A 19,515-nucleotide genomic window follows, 5' to 3' on the forward strand; every position below is an offset into this window, starting at 1 on the left:
TCTCTCTCTCTCCATCATCCCTCTCCCCCTTCCTCTCTCCTTCCTCTCTCCCTGCCTCGCTCCCTCCATAACCATCCATCTGTCTGTCTCTCTCCATCATCCCTCTCTCCCCTCCTCTCTTCCTGCCTCACTTCCTCCATAACATCCATCTGTCTGTCTCTCTCCATCATCCCTCTCCCCCTTCCTCTCTCCCTTCCTCTCTCCCTGCCTCACTCCCTCCATAACCATCCATCTGTCTGTCTCTCTCCATCATCCCTCTCTTCCTGCCTCGCTCCCTCCATAACCATCCATCTGTCTCTCTCTCCATCATCCCTCTCTCCCCTCCTCTCTTCCTGCCTCGCTTCCTCCATAACATCCATCTGTCTGTCTCTCTCCATCATCCCTCTCCCCCTTCCTCTCTCCCTGCCTCGCTCCCTCCATAACCATCCATCTGTCGGTCTCTCTCCATCATCCCTCTCTCCCCTCCTCTCTTCCTGCCTCGCTCCCTCCATAACCATCCATCTGTCGGTCTCTCTCCATCATCCCTCTCTCCCCTCCTCTCTTCCTGCCTCGCTCCCTCCATACCCATTTGTCTGTTTGTCTCCCTCCATTCCTCTCTCTCCCTGCCTCGTTCCCTGTCTATCTCTCTCCATCCCCCTCTCCGTCCTACGGAGTGTGGTTTGGTTAATGGTAGATTACAGTAGAAGCCTGTGTACTTGAGCCTGATTCTTTAAATAGGCCTCAGCTAGGCCCCTCAGGTAATTACATAACATACACTATATATACAAAAGTATGTGTACACCCCTTCAAATTAGTGGATTTGGCTATTTCATCCACACCCGTTGTATAAAATAAATCACACAGCCATGCAATCTCCATAAACAAACATTGGCAGCAGAATGGCCTTACTGAAGATCTCAGTGATTTTCAACTTGGCACCGTCATAGGATGCCACCTTTCCAACAAGTCAGTTTGTCAAATTTCTGCTCTACAAGAGCTGCCCGGGTCAACTGTAATTGCTGCTATTGTGAAGTGGAAACGTCTAGGAGCAACAATGACTCAGACGCGAAGTGGTAGGCCACACAAGCTCACAGAACAGGACCACATAGTGCTGAAGCGGCTAGGGCATAAAATAATGTCTGTCCTTGGTTGCAACACTCACTACCAAGTCCCAAACTGTCTCTGGAAGCAACGTCAGCACAAGAACTGCTCGTTGGGAGTTTCATGAAATAGGTTTCCATGGCCGAGCAGCCACACACAAACCTAAGATCACCATCCACAATGCCAAGTGTTGGTTGGAGTGGTGTAAAGATCGCCACCATTGGATTATGGAGCAGTGGAAATGCGTTTTCTGGAGTCATAAATCACACTTCACCATTTGGTAGTCCGACGGATGAATCTGAGTTTGGCGGATACCAGGAGAATGCTACCTGCCCGAATGCATAATGCCAACTGTAACGTTTGGTGGAGGAGGAATAATGGTCTGGGGCTGTTTTTCATGGTGTAGGGGGCTAAGCCCCTTAATTCCAGTGAATGGAAATCTAAATGCTACAGCATACAATGACATTCTAGATGATTCTGTGCTTCCAACTTTTTTTGTGTGTCAACAGTTTGGGGAAGGCCCTTTCCTCTTTCAGCATGACAATGCCCCCGTTCACAAAGCGAGATCCATACAGAAATGCTTTCTTGAGATCGGTGTGGAAGAACTTGACAGGCCAGCACAGAGCGCTGACCTCAATCCCATTGAACACCTTTGGGATGAATTGGAATGCCGACTGCGAGTCAGGCCTAATCACCCAACATCAGTGCCCAACCTCACTAATGCTCTTGTGGCTGAATGGAAACAAGTCCCAGCAGCAACGTTCCAACATCTAGTGGAAAACCTTCCCAGAAAAGTGGAGGCAGTTATAGCAGCAAAAGGGACACCAACTCCACATTAATGCCCATGATTTTGGAATGAGATGTTCGACAAGCAGGTGTCCACATACTTTTGGTCATGTAGTGTGCTTTGACTGGGAATTCCAGGGCTGCGAAAGGTTGTGTGTGTGTGTGTGTGTGTGTGTGTGTGTGGTCACACAGCTCAGTGGAGGGATGGTGATGACTTACCACTCGTTAGACTGCAGCGTGGGAGAGTCGTTCTGGGCAATGTGATATAAGGCACTCATAGCATTCATGTTGAACAGCGGAGGTTTCCGTTCCGCTATGGAGGGGGGAGAGAGAGTTAGGAGGGAGTTCATATCTGGTTGACCAACAGGAAAGATAAGAGATACTACTGACCTAGTAATTCCCATTATCTGTCTTTTTATATATATAAGTGTCAGTGAGTGAGTGCAATTTCACATGCAGTATCTGAAATAGATAAAGGGCCACACTAAATCACATGAAAACCAGGACTGAGCAACAATGTGAAGGAGTGTCATTCCTCTCGCCAGATGGTGTAGCTACAGTTGTCGGAAGTTTACATACACTTAGGTTGGAGTCATTAAAACTTGTTTTTCAACCACTCCACAAATGACTTGTTAACGAACTATAGTTTAGGACATCTTTGTGCATGACACAAGTAATTTTTCCAACAATTGTTTACAGACAGATTATTTCACTTCACTAATTCACTGTATCACAATTCCAGTGGGTCAGAAGTTTACCTACACTAAGTTGACTGTGCCTTTTAAACAGACATCATTTGAGTCAATTGGAGGTGTACCTGTGGATGTATTTCAAGGCCTACCTTCAAACTCAGTGCCTCTTTGATTGATATCTTGGGAAAATCAAAAGAAATCAGCCAAGACCTCAGAAAGATAAATTGTAGACCTCCACAAGTCTGGTTCATCCTTGGGAGCAATTTAAAAAAACTTGAAGGTACCACATTCATCTGTACAAACAATTGTACGCAAGTAAATACCATGGGACCACGCAGCCGTCATACCGCTCAGGAGGAGACGCGTTCTGTCTCCTAGAGATGAACGTACTTTTGTGCGAAAAATGCAAATCAATCCCAGAACAACAGCAAAGGACCGTGTGAAGATTCTGGAGGAAATAGGTACAAAAGTATCTATATCCACAGTAAAACGAGTCCTATATCGACATAACCTGAAAGGCCGCTCAGCAAGGAAGAAGCCACTGCTCCAAAACCTCTATAACAAATCCAGACTATGGTTTGCAGTTGCACATGGGGACAAAGATCGTACTTTTTGGAGAAATGTCCTCTGGTCTGATGAAACAAAAATAGAACTGTTTGGCCATAATGACCATGGTTATGTTTGGAGGAAAAAGGGGGATGCTGGCAAGCTGAAGAACACCATCCCAACCGTGAAGCACGGGGGTGGCAGCTTCATGTTGTGGGGGTGCTTTGCTGCAGGAGGGACTGGTGCACTTCACAAAATAGATGGAATCATGAAGGAGGAAAATTATGCGGATATATTGAAGCAACATCTCATGACATCGGTCAGGAAGTTAAAGCTTGGTCGCAAATGGGTCTTCCAAATGGACAATGACCCCAAGCATACTTCCAAAGTTGTGGCAAAATGGCTTATGGACAAAAAGTCAAGGTGTTGGAGTGGCCATCACAAAGCCCTGACCTCAACCCTATAGAAAATGTGTGGGCAGAACTGAAAAGGCGTGTGCGAGCAAGGAGGCTGACTCAGTTACACCAGCTCTGTCAGGAGGAATGGGCCAAAATTCACCCAACTTATTGTGGGAAGCTTGTGGAAGGCTACCCAAAACGTTTGACCCAAGTTAAACAATTTAAAGGCAATGCTACCAAATACTAATTGAGTGTATGTAAACTTATGACCCACTAGAAATGTGACGAAATAAATAACTTCTGAAATACATCACTCTCTCTACTATTATTCTGACATTTAACATTCTTAAAATAAAGTGGTGATCCTAACTGACCTAAGACAGGGAATTTTTACTAAGATTAAATGTCAGGAACTGTGAAAAACTGAGTTTAAATGTATTTGGCTAAGGTGTACGTAAACTTCTGCTTCAACTGTATTTTCTCCACTCTTACTCCCCCTCCCATCCTCTCCCCTTCCCAGCTCTCCCCTTCCTCTCCCCCTCCTGGCTCTCCCTTACTCCTCCTTCAACTGTATGTCTATTTGTTTGACATTCTGAAGCAGGCCAAAACAGTAGGATATACTAACAATTAATGATGCCTCCTGATAAGTCCAAAATCATTTCTACACTGGAAGCTGTGAGGGTTAGTTGCAGGCTTTCTGCTCTACAGGGTGTCAAAGAGGAGAAACCTCCTACCAATGCTCTGACTAAGATCATCTGCTTAACGACTAAAATGTAAATGTAATTAATAAAGTAACGTAGTCCTATGCAGGTGATTCCCAGTAAAACAGAAGTACGCTAACTCACCCAGTTCTACGCAGGTGATTCCCAGTAAAACAGAAGTACGCTAACTCACCCAGTTCTATGCAGGTGATTCCCAGTAAAACAGAAGTACGCTAACTCACCCAGTTCTACGCAGGTGATTCCCAGTAAAACAGAAGTACGCTAACTCACCCAGTTCTATGCAGGTGATTCCCAGGGACCAGATGTCTATCTTCCCTTCGTACTGACCCTCATCCATGGCTAGGATCACTTCTGGGGCCATCCTGGAACACACAGACGGACGTGCACAAGTGTTAGTGGTGGTGGTACTGACCAGTCAGGTGTTAGCGGTGGTACTGACCAGTAAGGTGTTAGCGGTGGTGGTACTGACCAGTCAGGTGTTAGCGGTGGTACTGACCAGTCAGGTGTTAGCGGTGGTACTGACCAGTCAGGTGTTAGCGGTGGTGGTACTGACCAGTCAGGTGTTAGCTGTGGTACTGACCAGTCAGGTGTTAGTGGTGGTGGTGGTACTGACCAGTCAGGTGTTGACCAGCAGGTGTTGGTACTGACCAGTCAGGTGTTAGCGGTGGTACTGACCAGTCAGGTGTTAGCGGTGGTGGTACTGACCAGTCAGGTGTTAGCGGTGGTACTGACCAGTCAGGTGTTAGCGGTGGTACTGACCAGTCAGGTGTTAGTGGTGGTGGTGGTACTGACCAGTCAGGTGTTAGCGGTGGTGGTGGTACTGACCAGTCAGGTGTTAGCGGTGGTGTTAGCGGTGGTACTGACCAGTCAGGTGTTAGTGGTGGTGGTGGTACTGACCAGTCAGGTGTTAGCGGTGGTGGTACTGACCAGTCAGGTGTTAGCTGTGGTACTGACCAGTCAGGTGTTAGTGGTGGTGGTGGTACTGACCAGTCAGGTGTTAGCGGTGGTACTGACCAGTCAGGTGTTAGCGGTGGTACTGACCAGTCAGGTGTTAGCGGTGGTACTGACCAGTCAGGTGTTAGCGGTGGTGGTACTGACCAGTCAGGTGTTAGCGGTGGTGGTACTGACCAGTCAGGTGTTAGCGGTGGTACTGACCAGTCAGGTGTTAGTGGTGGTGGTGGTACTGACCAGTCAGGTGTTAGCGGTGGTACTGACCAGTCAGGTGTTAGCGGTGGTACTGACCAGTCAGGTGTTAGTGGTGGTGGTGGTACTGACCAGTCAGGTGTTAGCGGTGGTACTGACCAGTCAGGTGTTAGCGGTGGTACTGACCAGTCAGGTGTTAGCGGTGGTACTGACCAGTCAGGTGTTAGTGGTGGTGGTGGTACTGACCAGTCAGGTGTTAGCGGTGGTACTGACCAGTCAGGTGTTAGTGGTGGTGGTGGTACTGACCAGTCAGGTGTCAGTGGTGGTACTGACCAGTCAGGTGTCAGCGGTGGTGGTGGTACTGATCAGTCAGGTGTTAGTGGTGGTGGTGGTACTGACCAGTCAGGTGTTAGTGTTGTGGTGGTGGTACTGACCAGTAAGGTGTTAGTGTTGTGGTGGTGGTACTGACCAGTAAGGTGTTAGTGGTGGTGGTGGTACTGATCAGTCAGGTGTTAGTGTTGTTTTAGGTACTGATCAGTCAGGTGTTAGTGTTGTGGTACTGACCAGTCAGGTGTTAGTGTTGTGTTAGGTACTGACCAGTCAGGTGTTAGTGGTGGTGGTGGTACTGACCAGTCAGGTGTTAGCGGTGGTACTGACCAGTCAGGTGTTAGTGGTGGTGGTGGTACTGACCAGTCAGGTGTTAGTGGTGGTGGTGGTACTGACCAGTCAGGTGTTAGCGGTGGTACTGACCAGTCAGGTGTTAGCGGTGGTACTGACCAGTCAGGTGTTAGCGGTGGTGGTGGTACTGACCAGTCAGGTGTTAGTGGTGGTGGTGGTACTGACCAGTCAGGTGTTAGTGGTGGTGGTGGTACTGACCAGTCAGGTGTTAGCGGTGGTACTGACCAGTCAGGTGTTAGTGGTGGTGGTGGTACTGACCAGTCAGGTGTTAGTGGTGGTGGTGGTACTGACCAGTCAGGTGTTAGCGGTGGTACTGACCAGTCAGGTGTTAGCGGTGGTACTGACCAGTAAGGTGTTAGTGGTGGTGGTGGTACTGACCAGTCAGGTGTTAGTGGTGGTGGTGGTGGTACTGACCAGTCAGGTGTTAGCGGTGGTACTGACCAGTCAGGTGTTAGTGGTGGTGGTACTGACCAGTCAGGTGTTAGCGGTGGTACTGACCAGTCAGGTGTTAGTGGTGGTGGTGGTACTGACCAGTCAGGTGTTAGTGGTGGTACTGACCAGTCAGGTGTTAGCGGTGGTACTGACCAGTCAGGTGTTAGCGGTGGTACTGACCAGTCAGGTGTTAGTGGTGGTGGTGGTACTGACCAGTCAGGTGTTAGCGGTGGTACTGACCAGTCAGGTGTTAGCGGTGGTACTGACCAGTCAGGTGTTAGCGGTGGTACTGACCAGTCAGGTGTTAGTGGTGGTGGTGGTACTGACCAGTCAGGTGTTAGCGGTGGTACTGACCAGTCAGGTGTTAGTGGTGGTACTGACCAGTCAGGTGTCAGTGGTGGTGGTGGTACTGATCAGTCAGGTGTTAGCGGTGGTGGTGGTACTGACCAGTCAGGTGTTAGCGGTGGTACTGACCAGTCAGGTGTTAGTGGTGGTGGTGGTACTGACCAGTCAGGTGTCAGTGGTGGTGGTGGTACTGACCAGTAAGGTGTTAGTGGTGGTGGTGGTACTGATCAGTCAGGTGTTAGTGTTGTGTTAGGTACTGATCAGTCAGGTGTTAGTGTTGTGGTACTGACCAGTCAGGTGTTAGTGTTGTGTTAGGTACTGACCAGTCAGGTGTTAGTGGTGGCGGTGGTACTGACCAGTCAGATGTTAGTGGTGGTGGTGGTACTGACCAATCAGGTGTCAGCGGTGGTGGTGGTACTGACCAATCAGGTGTCAGTGGTGGTACTGACCAATCAGGTGTTAGTGGTGGTGGTGGTACTGACCAGTCAGGTGTTAGCGGTGGTACTGACCAGTCAGGTGTTAGTGGTGGTGGTGGTACTGACCATTCAGGTGTTAGTGGTGGTGGTGGTACTGACCAGTCAGGTGTTAGCGGTGGTACTGACCAGTAAGGTGTTAGTGGTGGTGGTGGTACTGACCAGTCAGGTGTTAGTGGTGGTGGTGGTACTGACCAGTCAGGTATTAGCGGTGGTACTGACCAGTCAGGTGTTAGTGGTGGTGGTGGTACTGACCAGTCAGGTGTTAGTGTTGTGGTGGTGGTACTGACCAGTAAGGTGTTAGTGTTGTATTAGGTACTGACCAGTAAGGTGTTCCTACGAAGGAGTTGGCAGGAGAAGCTATAGAGGCAGAGCCGAAGTCTGCCAGTTTGACCAGGCCAGGCTCTGTTAGCAGGATGTTTCCAGCTTTTACATCTCTAGAGAGCGCGAGGAAGAGAGAAGGGACAACATGGTCAGGGTGGTGGGATATTATTATGACACATTATGTAGCCTTTATAAAGGATTTATGAATGCACAAATAAAGACGGACACCGTAAAGTGTTACAATATGTTTGTAGTATACTTCTCTTTCTTTGTTATTTATTTATCTATGATATATATCCAAAAAGCAGATGACAGGAGCTCAACTCCAGGAAGAATGTGGTTGAAACGTTGTGAATAACAACTCCAGATTATTAATAAAGACATGTCCTTGAGCACAGAAAACAGTGAGAGAACACTTGTAAAGTCTACTTTTGAGGCATAAAACCTTACAATTAATTTATGAAATTCTGTAGGGAATCATTTTTATTTAAGACATTTTGTCCTCAACTTTGAACATTTTAATCAGTGTAGTAAAACAATGCTTGCCAGAGAATTTAGGGCTTGGGAATTACTACTGCAATAGTGGATGCCTATCCTATAAAAAACAGACAGGTAGACCCGACCGACCACTCACCTGTGAATCATATTACGGGAATGTAGGTAAGCCAGTCCCTGCAAGGCACCATGGGTTATGGCAGCAATTTCAACCTCTTGGAGCGGTTTCTTATGAACTAGAGAGGATAGAAAAATAAACCAGAAGGGGAAACCGTCAGAGCTATCTAGAGACACAGGGTACAGTAATCTGCCCTTCCTGATTTACACACAGCCACAAACAACCCCAACAGCATCTGCCTATTGGGTAAAGGGTTGGGATATTGGGGTTATAAAACACATTCAGGGCTCTGGTAAAACTATAGCCTGGTCCCAGATCTGTTTGTGCCGTCTTGCTAATGCAATGACTATAGACAGGTGTTAAGACAGAGCAAACATATCTGGAACCAGGCTAGTGGAGCGAAGCCTTGCCAAGGAGTCAAATGGCAAAGTGGAACTACAGTGGAGAACTTTCAACAGCACTTCACACACACACACCACCATGGGTGTTTAAAATGATATCCATGACAGCCAGGATGGGACACAAACACAAGTGCTATATAGAGATATATATATATATATATATATATATAAACTCAGCAAAAAAAGAAACGTCCTCTCACTGTCAACTGTGTTTATTTTTAACATGTGTAAATATTTATATGAACATAACAAGAATCAACAGACAAACTGAACAAGTTCTACAGACATGTGACTAACAGAAATTGAATAATGTGTCCCTGAACAAAGATGGGGTCAAATCAAAAGTATCAGTCAGTATCTGGTGTGGCCACCAGCTGCATTAAGTACTGCAGTGCATCTCCTCCTCATGGACTGCACCAGATTTGCCAGTTCTTGCTGTGAGATGTTACCCCACTGTTCCACCAAGGCACCTGCAAGTTCCCGGACATTTCTTGAGGGAATGGCCCTAGCCCTCACCCTCCGATCCAACAGGTCCCAGATGTGCTCAATGGGATTGAGATCCTGGCTCTTTGCTGGCCATGGCAGAACACTGACATTCCTGTCTTGCAGGAAATCCCGCACAGAACGAGCAGTATGGCTGGTGGCATTGTCATGCTGGAGGGTCATGTCAGGATGAGCCTGCAGGAAGGGTACCACATGAGGGAGGAGGATGTCTTCCCTGTAACACACAGCGTTGAGATTGCCTGCAATGACAACAAGCTCAGTCCGATGATGCGGTGACACACCGCCCCCAGACCATGACGGACCCTCCACCTGCAAATCGATCCCCCTCCAGAGTACAGGCCTTGGTGTAACGCTCATTCCTTGTAAGATAAACGTGAATCTGACCATCACCCTGGTGAGACAAAACCACGACTCGTCAGTGAAGAGCACTGACGTTGTTGTCGGTGATGTCTGGTGAGGACCTGTCTTTACAACAGGCCTACAAGCCCTCAGTCCAGCCTCTCTCAGCCTATTGCAGATAGTCTGAGCACTGATGGAGGGACTGTGCATTCCTGATGTAACTCGGGCAGATGTTGTTGCCATCCTGTGCCTGTCCCGCAGGTGTGATGTTTGGATGTACCAATCCTGTGCAGGTGTTGTTACATGTGGTCTGCCACTGCCAGGACAATCAGCTGTCCGTCCTGTCTTCCTGTAGTGCTGTCTTAGGCGTCTCACAGTACGGACATTGCAATTTATTGCCCTGGCCACATCTGCAGTCCTCATGCCTCCTTGCAGCGTGCCTAAGGCATGTTCACGCAGATGAGTAGGGACCCTGGGCATCTTTCTTTTGGTGTTTTTCAGAGTCAGTAGAAAGGCCTTTTTAGTGTCCTAAGTTTTCATAACTGTGACATTAATTGAGTAAAGCTGTTAGTGTCTTAACGACCGTTCCACAGGTGCATGTTCATTAAATGTTTATGGTTCATTGAACAAGTATGGGAAACAGTGTTTAAACCCTTTACAATGAAGATCTGTGAAGTTATTAGGATTTTTACGAATTATCTTTGAAAGACAGGGTCCTGAAAAAGGGACATTTATTATACACACACACACACACACACACACACACACACACACACACACACGCACACACACGCACACACACGCACACACACGCACGAGTCGGAGCAAGGTCAGGAATGTTGGGAGACTGAACAGGAACATTCATAGTGGAATATTGAGTGGAGAGGTTAGAGAAAAGGCTCATCTCTAACCATGAATGTTGAATCATTAAACTTCTTGTAACTAGGGGGCAGTATTTTCATTTTTGGAAAAATAACGTTCCCAGAGTAAACAGGCTATTTTGTCAGGACAAGATGCTAGAATATGCATATAATTGACAGCTTAGGATAGGAAACACTCTAAAGTTTCCAAAACTGTAAAAATATTGTCTGTGAGTATAACAGAACTGATATTGCAAGCGAAAGCCTGAGAAAAATCTAACCCGGAAGTGACTCATGTTTTGAAAGCTCTGCGTTCCAATGCGTCCCTATTGAGCAGTGAATGGGCTATCAACCAGATTCCTTTTTCTACGTATTCCCCAAGGTGTCTACAGCATTTTGACGTAGTTTCTACCATTTATGTTGAAGAATGAGCGCAAGCGACTATATTGCGTAAGTGGTCACCTGATGGCTCTCAGAGTGATTCTTGCGTAAATTACAGAGGTAGCCATTTTTCCTCTCGGTCCTACTGAAAAGTCAACTGTCCCAGTTGATATATTATCAAATAGATATTTGAAAAACACCTTGAGGATTGATTATAAACAACGTTTGCCATGTTTCTGTCGATATTATGGAGCTAACTTGGAATTTCGTGACCGCAATTTCCGGTCGATTTCTCAGCCAAACGTGAAGAACAAACGGAGCTATTTCGCCTACAAAAATAATATTTTTGGAAAAAAGGAACATTTGCTATCTAACTGGGAGCCTCGTGAGTGAAAACATCCGAAGCTCATCAAAGGTAAACTATATAATTTGATTGCTTTTCTGATTTTCGTGACCAAATTGCCTATTGCTAGCTGGACATAATGCTATGCTAGGCTATCGATAAACTTATACAAATGCTTGTCTTGCTTTGGCTGTAAAGCATATTTTCAAAATCTGAGATAAGAGGTTGATTAACAAAAGGCTAAGCTGTGTTTCAATATATTTCACTTGTGATTTCATGAATAGGAATATTTTCTAGTAATATTTATATTTATGTTGTTATGCTAATTAGTGTCAGATGATGACAACGATAGGTGGGAGTTACAACAGGTTAATAGATTCATTGAGCACATGCTCCGAAAGCATCCAGCTATTTTTGTTGTGTTTGGATTTTGTAGCCAAAAATGTTCTTTGGATGAGCTGTGTGTGTGTGTACTACTCACCCTCTAGTAAATCTGATGCGGAGCCTAGGCAGTACTCCATCACCAGCTGGAAGAGACAGAGAGAAAAAGGTCAGAAGTTTATAACATAAAATTGAAAGAGTGAAGAGAGACAATGTGTGAAAGAATGGTGGAGAGAAAGAGAGAGAGCCTGCCCACAAAATGAGGTGGAAACTGAGCTGCACTTCCTAACCTCCTCCCCAATGTATGACCATATTAAAGACACATATTTCACTCAGATAACACAGACCCAACTCCCATATCTACTGGATGAAATACCACAGTGTGCCATCACAGCAGCAAGATTTGTGACCTATTGCCACAAGAAAAGGCCAATCGGTGAAGAACAAACACCATTGTAAATAAAACCCATATTTATGTTTATTTATTTTCCTTTTGTACTTTAACCATTTGCACATCATTACAACACTGTATAGAGACATAATATGACATTTGAAATGTCTCTATTTTGTGAGTGCAATGTTTACTGTTCAATTTTGTTGTTTATGATCTATTTCACTTGCTTTGGCAATGTCAACATATGTTTCCCATGCTAATAAAGCCTTTAGAACTGAATTGAAATTGATGCAGCTCTGCCACAGTCCACTGACCCAGGCAGTGTTATCTTTCAAGTAGCAGCCTTTATACTCAATGGTGTTTGGGTGGTGCAGCTGCTCCAAAAACTTGACCTCCTTGATGATGTCCTGCCATTTCTGAGGAGAAAAGGAAGGAGAGGGAGAGAGAGTTTATGGATAGGTCAGTTACTATTACACAAGAGAGGAGTTTGAACCTAACCTTTGACCCCAATCCTAACATAAATGTCAACACAAGGCCTGGTGGATCACAGGGAATGTTGAACCTCTGTTACAATGCCTGATATGTGACTGATAAAGCAGACAGTGGGAATGAGTTCCAAGTAAGTTAGTGCCGTTTCAAAGCCTGAGGCATGACCATTCTAGTTTGAGTTTAAAGTGAGACGTGACCATCTGTGGTCAGAGTGACTTCTGAGCGAGTGAGAGCTGGCCAGGGAATGTTTAACCTTAGGTGTGACTGTTATAGTGGACACACTGAGTGACTCGGTTTGGCCAGTATAGCAGTCAGTGAGTGACTTCAGAGTGAGTTGGCTGGTTGGTTTGGCCAGGATAGCAGTCAATGAGTGACTTTAATGTGTGTTGGAGTTGTACTCTCACCTCGGTGGTCTGTTTGCCATTGTAGGACATCTTCTTGATGGCCACCACCTCTTTGGAGTAGGAGTTTCTGGCCTGTAGGAGAGAGACAAGGGAGGGTGTGAGTGAGAACGAGACAGAGAGAGAGAGAGAGATGGGGGGTGTGAGTGAGGACGAGAGCTCGAGACAGAGACACACATAGAGACAGAGACAGAGACAGAGACAGAGACAGACAGAGACAGACAGAGAGAGACAGACAGACAGACAGACAGACAGACAGACAGACAGACAGACAGACAGACAGACAGACAGACAGACAGACAGACAGACAGACAGACAGACAGACAGACAGAGAGAGAGACAGACAGACAGACAGACAGACAGAGACAGACAGACAGACAGACAGACAGACAGACAGACAGACAGACAGACAGACAGACAGACAGACAGACAGACAGACAGACAGACAGACAGACAGACAGACAGACAGACAGACAGACAGACGAGAGAGAGAGATACAGAGAGACAGAGAGAGAGAGACAGAGACAGAGAGAGAGAGAGAGAGAGGAATGGGAGGGTGGATGTGAGAACAGGCACCTCTATATAAATACACCACAGTGGTATGAATACCGGATATGGGCTCATCTTTTATAGAGCCGTCATCAGTACTAAAACCCACTAGGAACGACCATCATTTGTTAACCAGATTGTGCTGCAGTTCACATTTAGTAAATTACTAGTAGTAAGTGAATAGTCCTTGCCAGAGTCAATTCATTTGCAAAACCAAGTGGAGCACTTGACATTCAATTCAATAAGTATTTGAAACATAGACAGCTGGCTAGCATCCAGTTGGAGTCTAAAAGCTGGTACAAATGGGTCAAATTATAGTGATACATCTTTATACAGTTAGAAGCCAGTTTATTAGGTACACCACCCCCATTAAAAAAAATGGTTTGCTCCTAAAGACAGTCACATGACCGTGGCTTGCTATATAAAGCAAGTAGACAGGCATTCAGTAACTGTTTGACTGAAAGTTAAAATGGGAAAAATGAGTGAACTAAGTGACTTTGTGCGTGGTATGATGGTTGGTGCCAGACAAACCAGTGCCAGTAGCCTCCAGTGCTTTTCCACAGTGTCTAGGATCTACTGAGAATAGAGCGACAAAACAAAAAACATCCAGTCAGCGGCAGTCCTGTGGGACAAAACAGCTGCTTGATGGAAGTTGAAGGAGAATGGGAATAATCGTGCAAGCTAACAGCCACAAACAGGTCAATCACAGCACAGTACAACAGTGGTGTGGAGAACGGCATCTCGGAAACACATTACTCGTCGGTCCTTGTCACGGATGGGCTTATGCACAGGACAACCACACCAGGTTTTATTCATATCAGCTAAAAACAAGAAGAAGCAGCTCCAGTGGGCACATGATCACCAACACTGGACAATTGAAAAGTGGAAAAAACATTGCCTGGTGCTTGTTGCGTCATGCTGATGGCAGAGTCAAGATTTGGCATAAGCAGCATCAGTCCATGGCCCCATCCTGCCTGGTGTCAACAATACATGCTGGTTTTGATGGTGTAATGGTGTGGGGAGTGGTTTCCTGGCACAAGTTAGGTCCCTGGATACCATTTGAGCAATGTTTCCACGCCCCAAAGAATTCCGTCTGTTCTGGAGGATAAAGGGGGTCCGATCAGGTACTAGATGGGTGTACCTAACAAACTGACTGATGACTCTGGGTCAAATGAGAACAAACTGGAAACAATAATCAACTGTCTCTCTTCATTGACATCTCCACTTAAGGAGTTACTGAACAAATACGAAAGTACAGATTTTAACATCACAGGAAAGTCCCTCGAGTTGAGATATGAGCATAGAGGAAACAGGCTGTTCTTCAGCTAGAAGCTAGGTACAGTACTTAACCTGCTGGTGGCCCATCTACACACAGTAAGAACGGCATTACTGTCTCTGCCCCTCGGCATGGCTGAATTTTAGAGAACATTTTAGAGGCCCCCCTCTTGGCGGTGTAGAGAAATATTTGAATTTAAGCCAAATTCCTGCAATTCTACACATTTCTCCATGGAGCTGATTTAAAGATAATTTCGCATTTTGCCATGGCTTATGTGGTTATTTTTCTCAAACATTAGATTAAATGACACTACCGTTCAAAAGGTTGGGGTCACTTACAAATGTCCTTGTTTTGAAAGAAAGATTGCTTCTTTAATGAGACAACAGTTTTCAGCTGTGCTAACATAAATGCAAAAGGGTTTTCTAATGATCAATTAGCCTTTTAAAATTATAAACTTGGATTAGCTAACACAACGTGCCATTGTAACACAGGAGAGATGGTTGCTGATAATGGGCCTCTGTACGCCTATGTAGAAATGTCATTAAAAATCTGCCGTTTCCAGCTACAATAGTAATTTATAACATTGACAATGTCTACACTGTATAGCCGGGTAGCCTAGTAGTTAGAGTGTTGGACTAGTAACCGGAAGGTTTCAAGTTCAAGTCCCTGAGCTGAGAAGGTACAAATCTGTTGTTCTGCCCCTGAACAGGCAGTTAACCCACTGTTCCTAGGCCGTCATTGAAAATAAGAATTTGTTCTTTACTGACTTGCCTAGTTAAATAAGGGTAAAATAAAAAATAAAAAATTAATGGACCAACTAAAAACTTGTTTTTATTTCAAAAACAAGGATATTTCTCTAAGTGACCCCAAACTTTTGAACAGTAGTGTATATACTGCTATATTCATTGTTTTTGGACTTTGCAATTCTCCTTGACTGTCTAGCTCTTATTTTGGTGATGGTTAGTTCTGATAGATGTTCTACATACAGTGCCTTTGGAAAGTATTCAGACCCCTTGACTTTTTCCACATGTTGTTACATTACAGCTTTATTCTTAACTGGATTTTTTTTTTTTTTAAATACTCAGCAATCTACACAGAAAACCCCATAATATTTAAACTCCCCAAATACAGGTGTGCCAAGCTTTAGCATCATATCCAAGAAGACTCAATGGTGTAATCCAGACTGGAATCGCTGCCAAATGTGCTTCAACAAAGTACTGAGTAAATGGTCTGAAAACGTACGTAAATGTGATATTTCCGTTTTTAATTTTTAATAAGTTAGCAAAAACAGTTTTTACTTTGTCTTGATGGGGTATTGTGTGTAGATTGATGAGGATTTTTTCAAATCCATTTTAGAATAAGACGAATGTAACAAAAACGTGGAACAGGTCAAGGGGTCTGAATATTTTCCATATGTTATATCTGTTTTAAGACATTGAAGTTTACACTGAAAGCATATTCATTTTTTACACTGTTTGGATTGAAGTAACCTGAAAAAAACGTTTGGTGGCCCAATAATTTCAATTTCAAAATCCCTGTAAAACTAGCTAAAACTCACAATAAACTATTCTTGTGGATCACAGACAGCTGGGTAGAGAAGTGTGTCAATGACCACAATAAAAGGCACAAGGATTTCATCATAGCCAGCCATATCAGCTAGACAGACTGACCACCTCATCCTCACGCAGTGGGGTTTGGTGACATGGTACTTTTGCCATAAAAATTTCATTACTAGAACAGGATAAAAAAAAATATTTAGACTACGGCAATTTGACTGGAACACTTAAAAGGGTTAATCTGGGATTGGCACATGCATTTCTGGACTTTTAAATTAACAATACATAGCCATTGACCTCTGTTGTTTTTCGAATCTCAGATTGCCGCTTTAAAATAACAGTACATTGTTGTAATTCTATTTCTGTAGCCTTGTCTGGTCGATGACTGGACTCAGAAGAGCAGTAAATGCCTGCCAACCCAGGTCCAGTAAAATATCCTGCACTACTATCAAAAGAACAGTGTCAAGGGGGACAATAAAAAGGCACCAGGACTCTATAGTAAGCCATATCAGCCAGACTGCTAGGCTGACATTGAGTCCTGTAGCCTTGTGTGAAAATGACTGGATTCTATGTAGTAGTAATGGCCTACTATCTATCCACCCATCCATCGCCAGATGTCCTCGCCACATAACCCACAAAACAGCTGTCTTAGAAGGAAAGGCTTCCGAGTATGCCTTTTCTCCACCAGCCTTGAATCTAGAGAGGCTGAGGGAGGGGAGGGGAGGAGAGGGATGCGGAGGAGAGAGTAGGAGAGGGATGGGGAGGTGAATGGAGGAGGAGTTGGAGGAGGAGAGGTGAATGGAGGGTTGAGAAGAGAAAAGGGAGGAGAGGGGTAGAGGGAAGGGAGGAGAGGGGTAGATGGAAGGGAGGTAGAGGGAAGGGAGGAGAGGGAGAGAAGGGAGGAGAGAAGGGAGGAGAGAAGGGAGGAGAGGGGTAGATGGAAGGGAGGTAGAGGGAAGGGAGGAGAGGGGTAGATGGAAGGGAGGAGAGAGAAGGGAGGAGAGGGGTAGAGAGAAGGGAGGAGAGGGGTAGAGGGAAGGGAGGAGAGGGGTAGAGAGAAGGGAGGAGAGGGGTAGAGGGAAGGGAGGAGAGGGGTAGAGAGAAGGGAGGAGAGGGGTAGAGAGAAGGGAGGAGAGGGGTAGAGAGAAGGGAGGAGAGGGGTAGAGGGAAGGGAGGAGAGGGAAGGGAGGAGAGGGGTAGAGGGAAGGGGGAGAGAAAAGGGAGGAGAGGGGTAGAGGGAAGGGGGAGAGAGAAGGGAGGAGAGGGGGAGAGGGAGAGAGAAGGGAGGAGAGGGGGAGAGGGAAAGGGAAAGGGGAGAGAGAAGGGAGGAGAGGGGTAGAGGGAAGGGAGGAGAGGGGTAGAGGGAAGGGAGGAGGGAGAAGGGAGGAGAGAAGGGAGGAGAGGGATAGAGGGAAGGGGGTAGAGAGAAGGGAGGAGAGGGGTAGAGGGAAGGGATGAGGAGGAGAAGGATGGAGGGATTGGTGCTGGCAGACTCGTCCTCTCTCTCCCAGCGTTGCTTTAGAATCAAAGGCTTTGTGTCATTCGTGACAACCAGATAAAGAAATGCAGCATAGAAACTTAACGGAAATGGCAGCAGAGAGTTAATATCAGACAACCTTGAGAAAGTGTGTGATCTTGTCCCTGGACTCTGACATAGCCACAGACTAACATCAACCACAAAATGAATAGAGTATACTCTAGCCATGGCAGCTAGTTCTGTGTAATAGTAGAGCCAATGCTACTCTTTCAAGAGTATAACCCCTACTATTACTTTATCACTACTAGCCTCCTGGAGCGGCACTAGAGCTAAGTTGATGTGCACGTCTCCCACCCAGAACCTGTATACGTCAGGATCTCAGTTCACGTACAAAGTAGACAGCCCCGAAGCTGCCATGGCCGATCTCGTGGAGGTCACAGAAGACTTCCTCTGGGTCATCTTTGAAGAAGAGGTCGGCCTGTTCCGGGTCCTTTGGCACACCCTTCCGCGTGGACGAGGGCATGGTGGGTGGGCGGGTGGGTGCTAGACGGTACCGTGGTTACCGCGGTGTTCCACCTCACTGCAGCTCCTCCTCCTCATCCACGCGCCCCGCATTCACCATAGCAACCTGGACGGAACACAAACGTACACGTTTGAGAGGGAGTAAGGCCAACACACAACAAACAGCTGACATGTAGTGTATCAGTTTGGTGTATTCATATGATCACTTCACAACATGACTTGTCAACTAAATGGACAATAGAGCGTTTCGAGATGACATTTACCAACCAGGACCTACAGGATAAACATGCAGGAACATACACACAGTTCAAAACACCTGATTCGGTACCAACACCTGTCTACAACCGTATCCTACTCATCACCATTTAACGTATGTGCTTTGGTCACGTGGACAGTTGGCAGGGTAGAGGAAAGGGAAGGAGACGGTCATGCTCACTATCTCGTCCTGCTGTTCAACCATGCAGAAAATCACTCTCACACACACGGACACACACACACACACACACACACACACACACACACACACACACACACACACACACACACACACACACACACACACAGAGGACAGCTGCAGCCGCTCGCTGTGAGTCATTGGTGCATCACTTCCACACACAAACACACAGAGAGAGAATAGAGAGGGCCACGTGATCACACACACGTAGGCTTGGGCGATATACTGTTTATACCGTATACCGGAGTATTTCCAAATACTGACCATATGATTTCCAATACCGTAAAAAATATTAAATATAGATATATAGTATTTTTTGTATTTTTTTAGTGATGGGAATAACTTATGCGGAGGCTGCCTGAGTCCATGCTACGCTACTGCTTATAAACTAGAACTATAAGAAATCTAAGATGTATCAAATGATATCCAGTTCAGGGCTCTAGCTATGCATTAAATGGTTTGGTAACTTTCTGTTCATAGTACTGTAGTACAGTGCCTTGCAAAAGTATTCACCCACCTCTGCGTTTTCCCTATTTTGTTGCATTACAATCTGTAATTTAATTGGATTTTATTTTGATTTCATGTAATGGACATACAAAAACTCAAGTTTTGATTTTTTGTCTTATTTCTTTGTCTTATTTTTTTGCATCTTCAAAGTGGTAGGCATGTTGTTTAAAACAAATTATACAACCCCCCCCAAAAATCAATTTTAATTCCAGGCAACAAAATAGGAAAAATGCCAAAGGGGGTACTTACTGTCACAAGCCACTGTAAGTGGCTAGATGTCAAGATCAAGCTTTTTGGTTACAGCCGAGACATTCAATCCCCTTCTGGATCAAGATTCCCGTTGCCTAAATTGTTTAGTGCGTAGAAAAAAGTGCACACTGAATTTTTTTTTAAACGCAACATATAAAGTGTTCCCATGTTCCATGAGCTGAAATAAAATACCAGAATTT

The 19,515-nt window shown here is 45.5% G+C and overlaps 1 protein-coding gene across 1 annotated transcript in view; it reads right to left on the minus strand.

The window, feature by feature from the left end:
• Window positions 1-18,211, minus strand: part of LOC115117088 (serine/threonine-protein kinase TAO3-like) — an 82,686-nt gene extending 64,475 nt beyond the window's left edge. Inside the window, exons 1-8 of the mRNA XM_065026820.1 lie at window positions 17,975-18,211; window positions 12,729-12,800; window positions 12,150-12,251; window positions 11,542-11,587; window positions 8,254-8,350; window positions 7,619-7,732; window positions 4,495-4,586; window positions 2,086-2,179 (exon numbers count right to left, since the gene is read on the minus strand). Of these exons, the coding sequence (XP_064882892.1) occupies window positions 2,086-2,179; window positions 4,495-4,586; window positions 7,619-7,732; window positions 8,254-8,350; window positions 11,542-11,587; window positions 12,150-12,251; window positions 12,729-12,800; window positions 17,975-18,106 (749 nt within the window). The 5' untranslated portion in view covers window positions 18,107-18,211. The remainder of the gene's footprint in view (window positions 1-2,085; window positions 2,180-4,494; window positions 4,587-7,618; window positions 7,733-8,253; window positions 8,351-11,541; window positions 11,588-12,149; window positions 12,252-12,728; window positions 12,801-17,974) is intronic.
• Between the last annotated feature and the right edge of the window lie 1,304 nt (window positions 18,212-19,515).

The sequence above is a fragment of the Oncorhynchus nerka genome, linkage group LG13 (assembly GCF_034236695.1).
Source record: "Oncorhynchus nerka isolate Pitt River linkage group LG13, Oner_Uvic_2.0, whole genome shotgun sequence".
Classification (NCBI taxonomy): Eukaryota; Metazoa; Chordata; class Actinopteri; order Salmoniformes; family Salmonidae; genus Oncorhynchus; species Oncorhynchus nerka.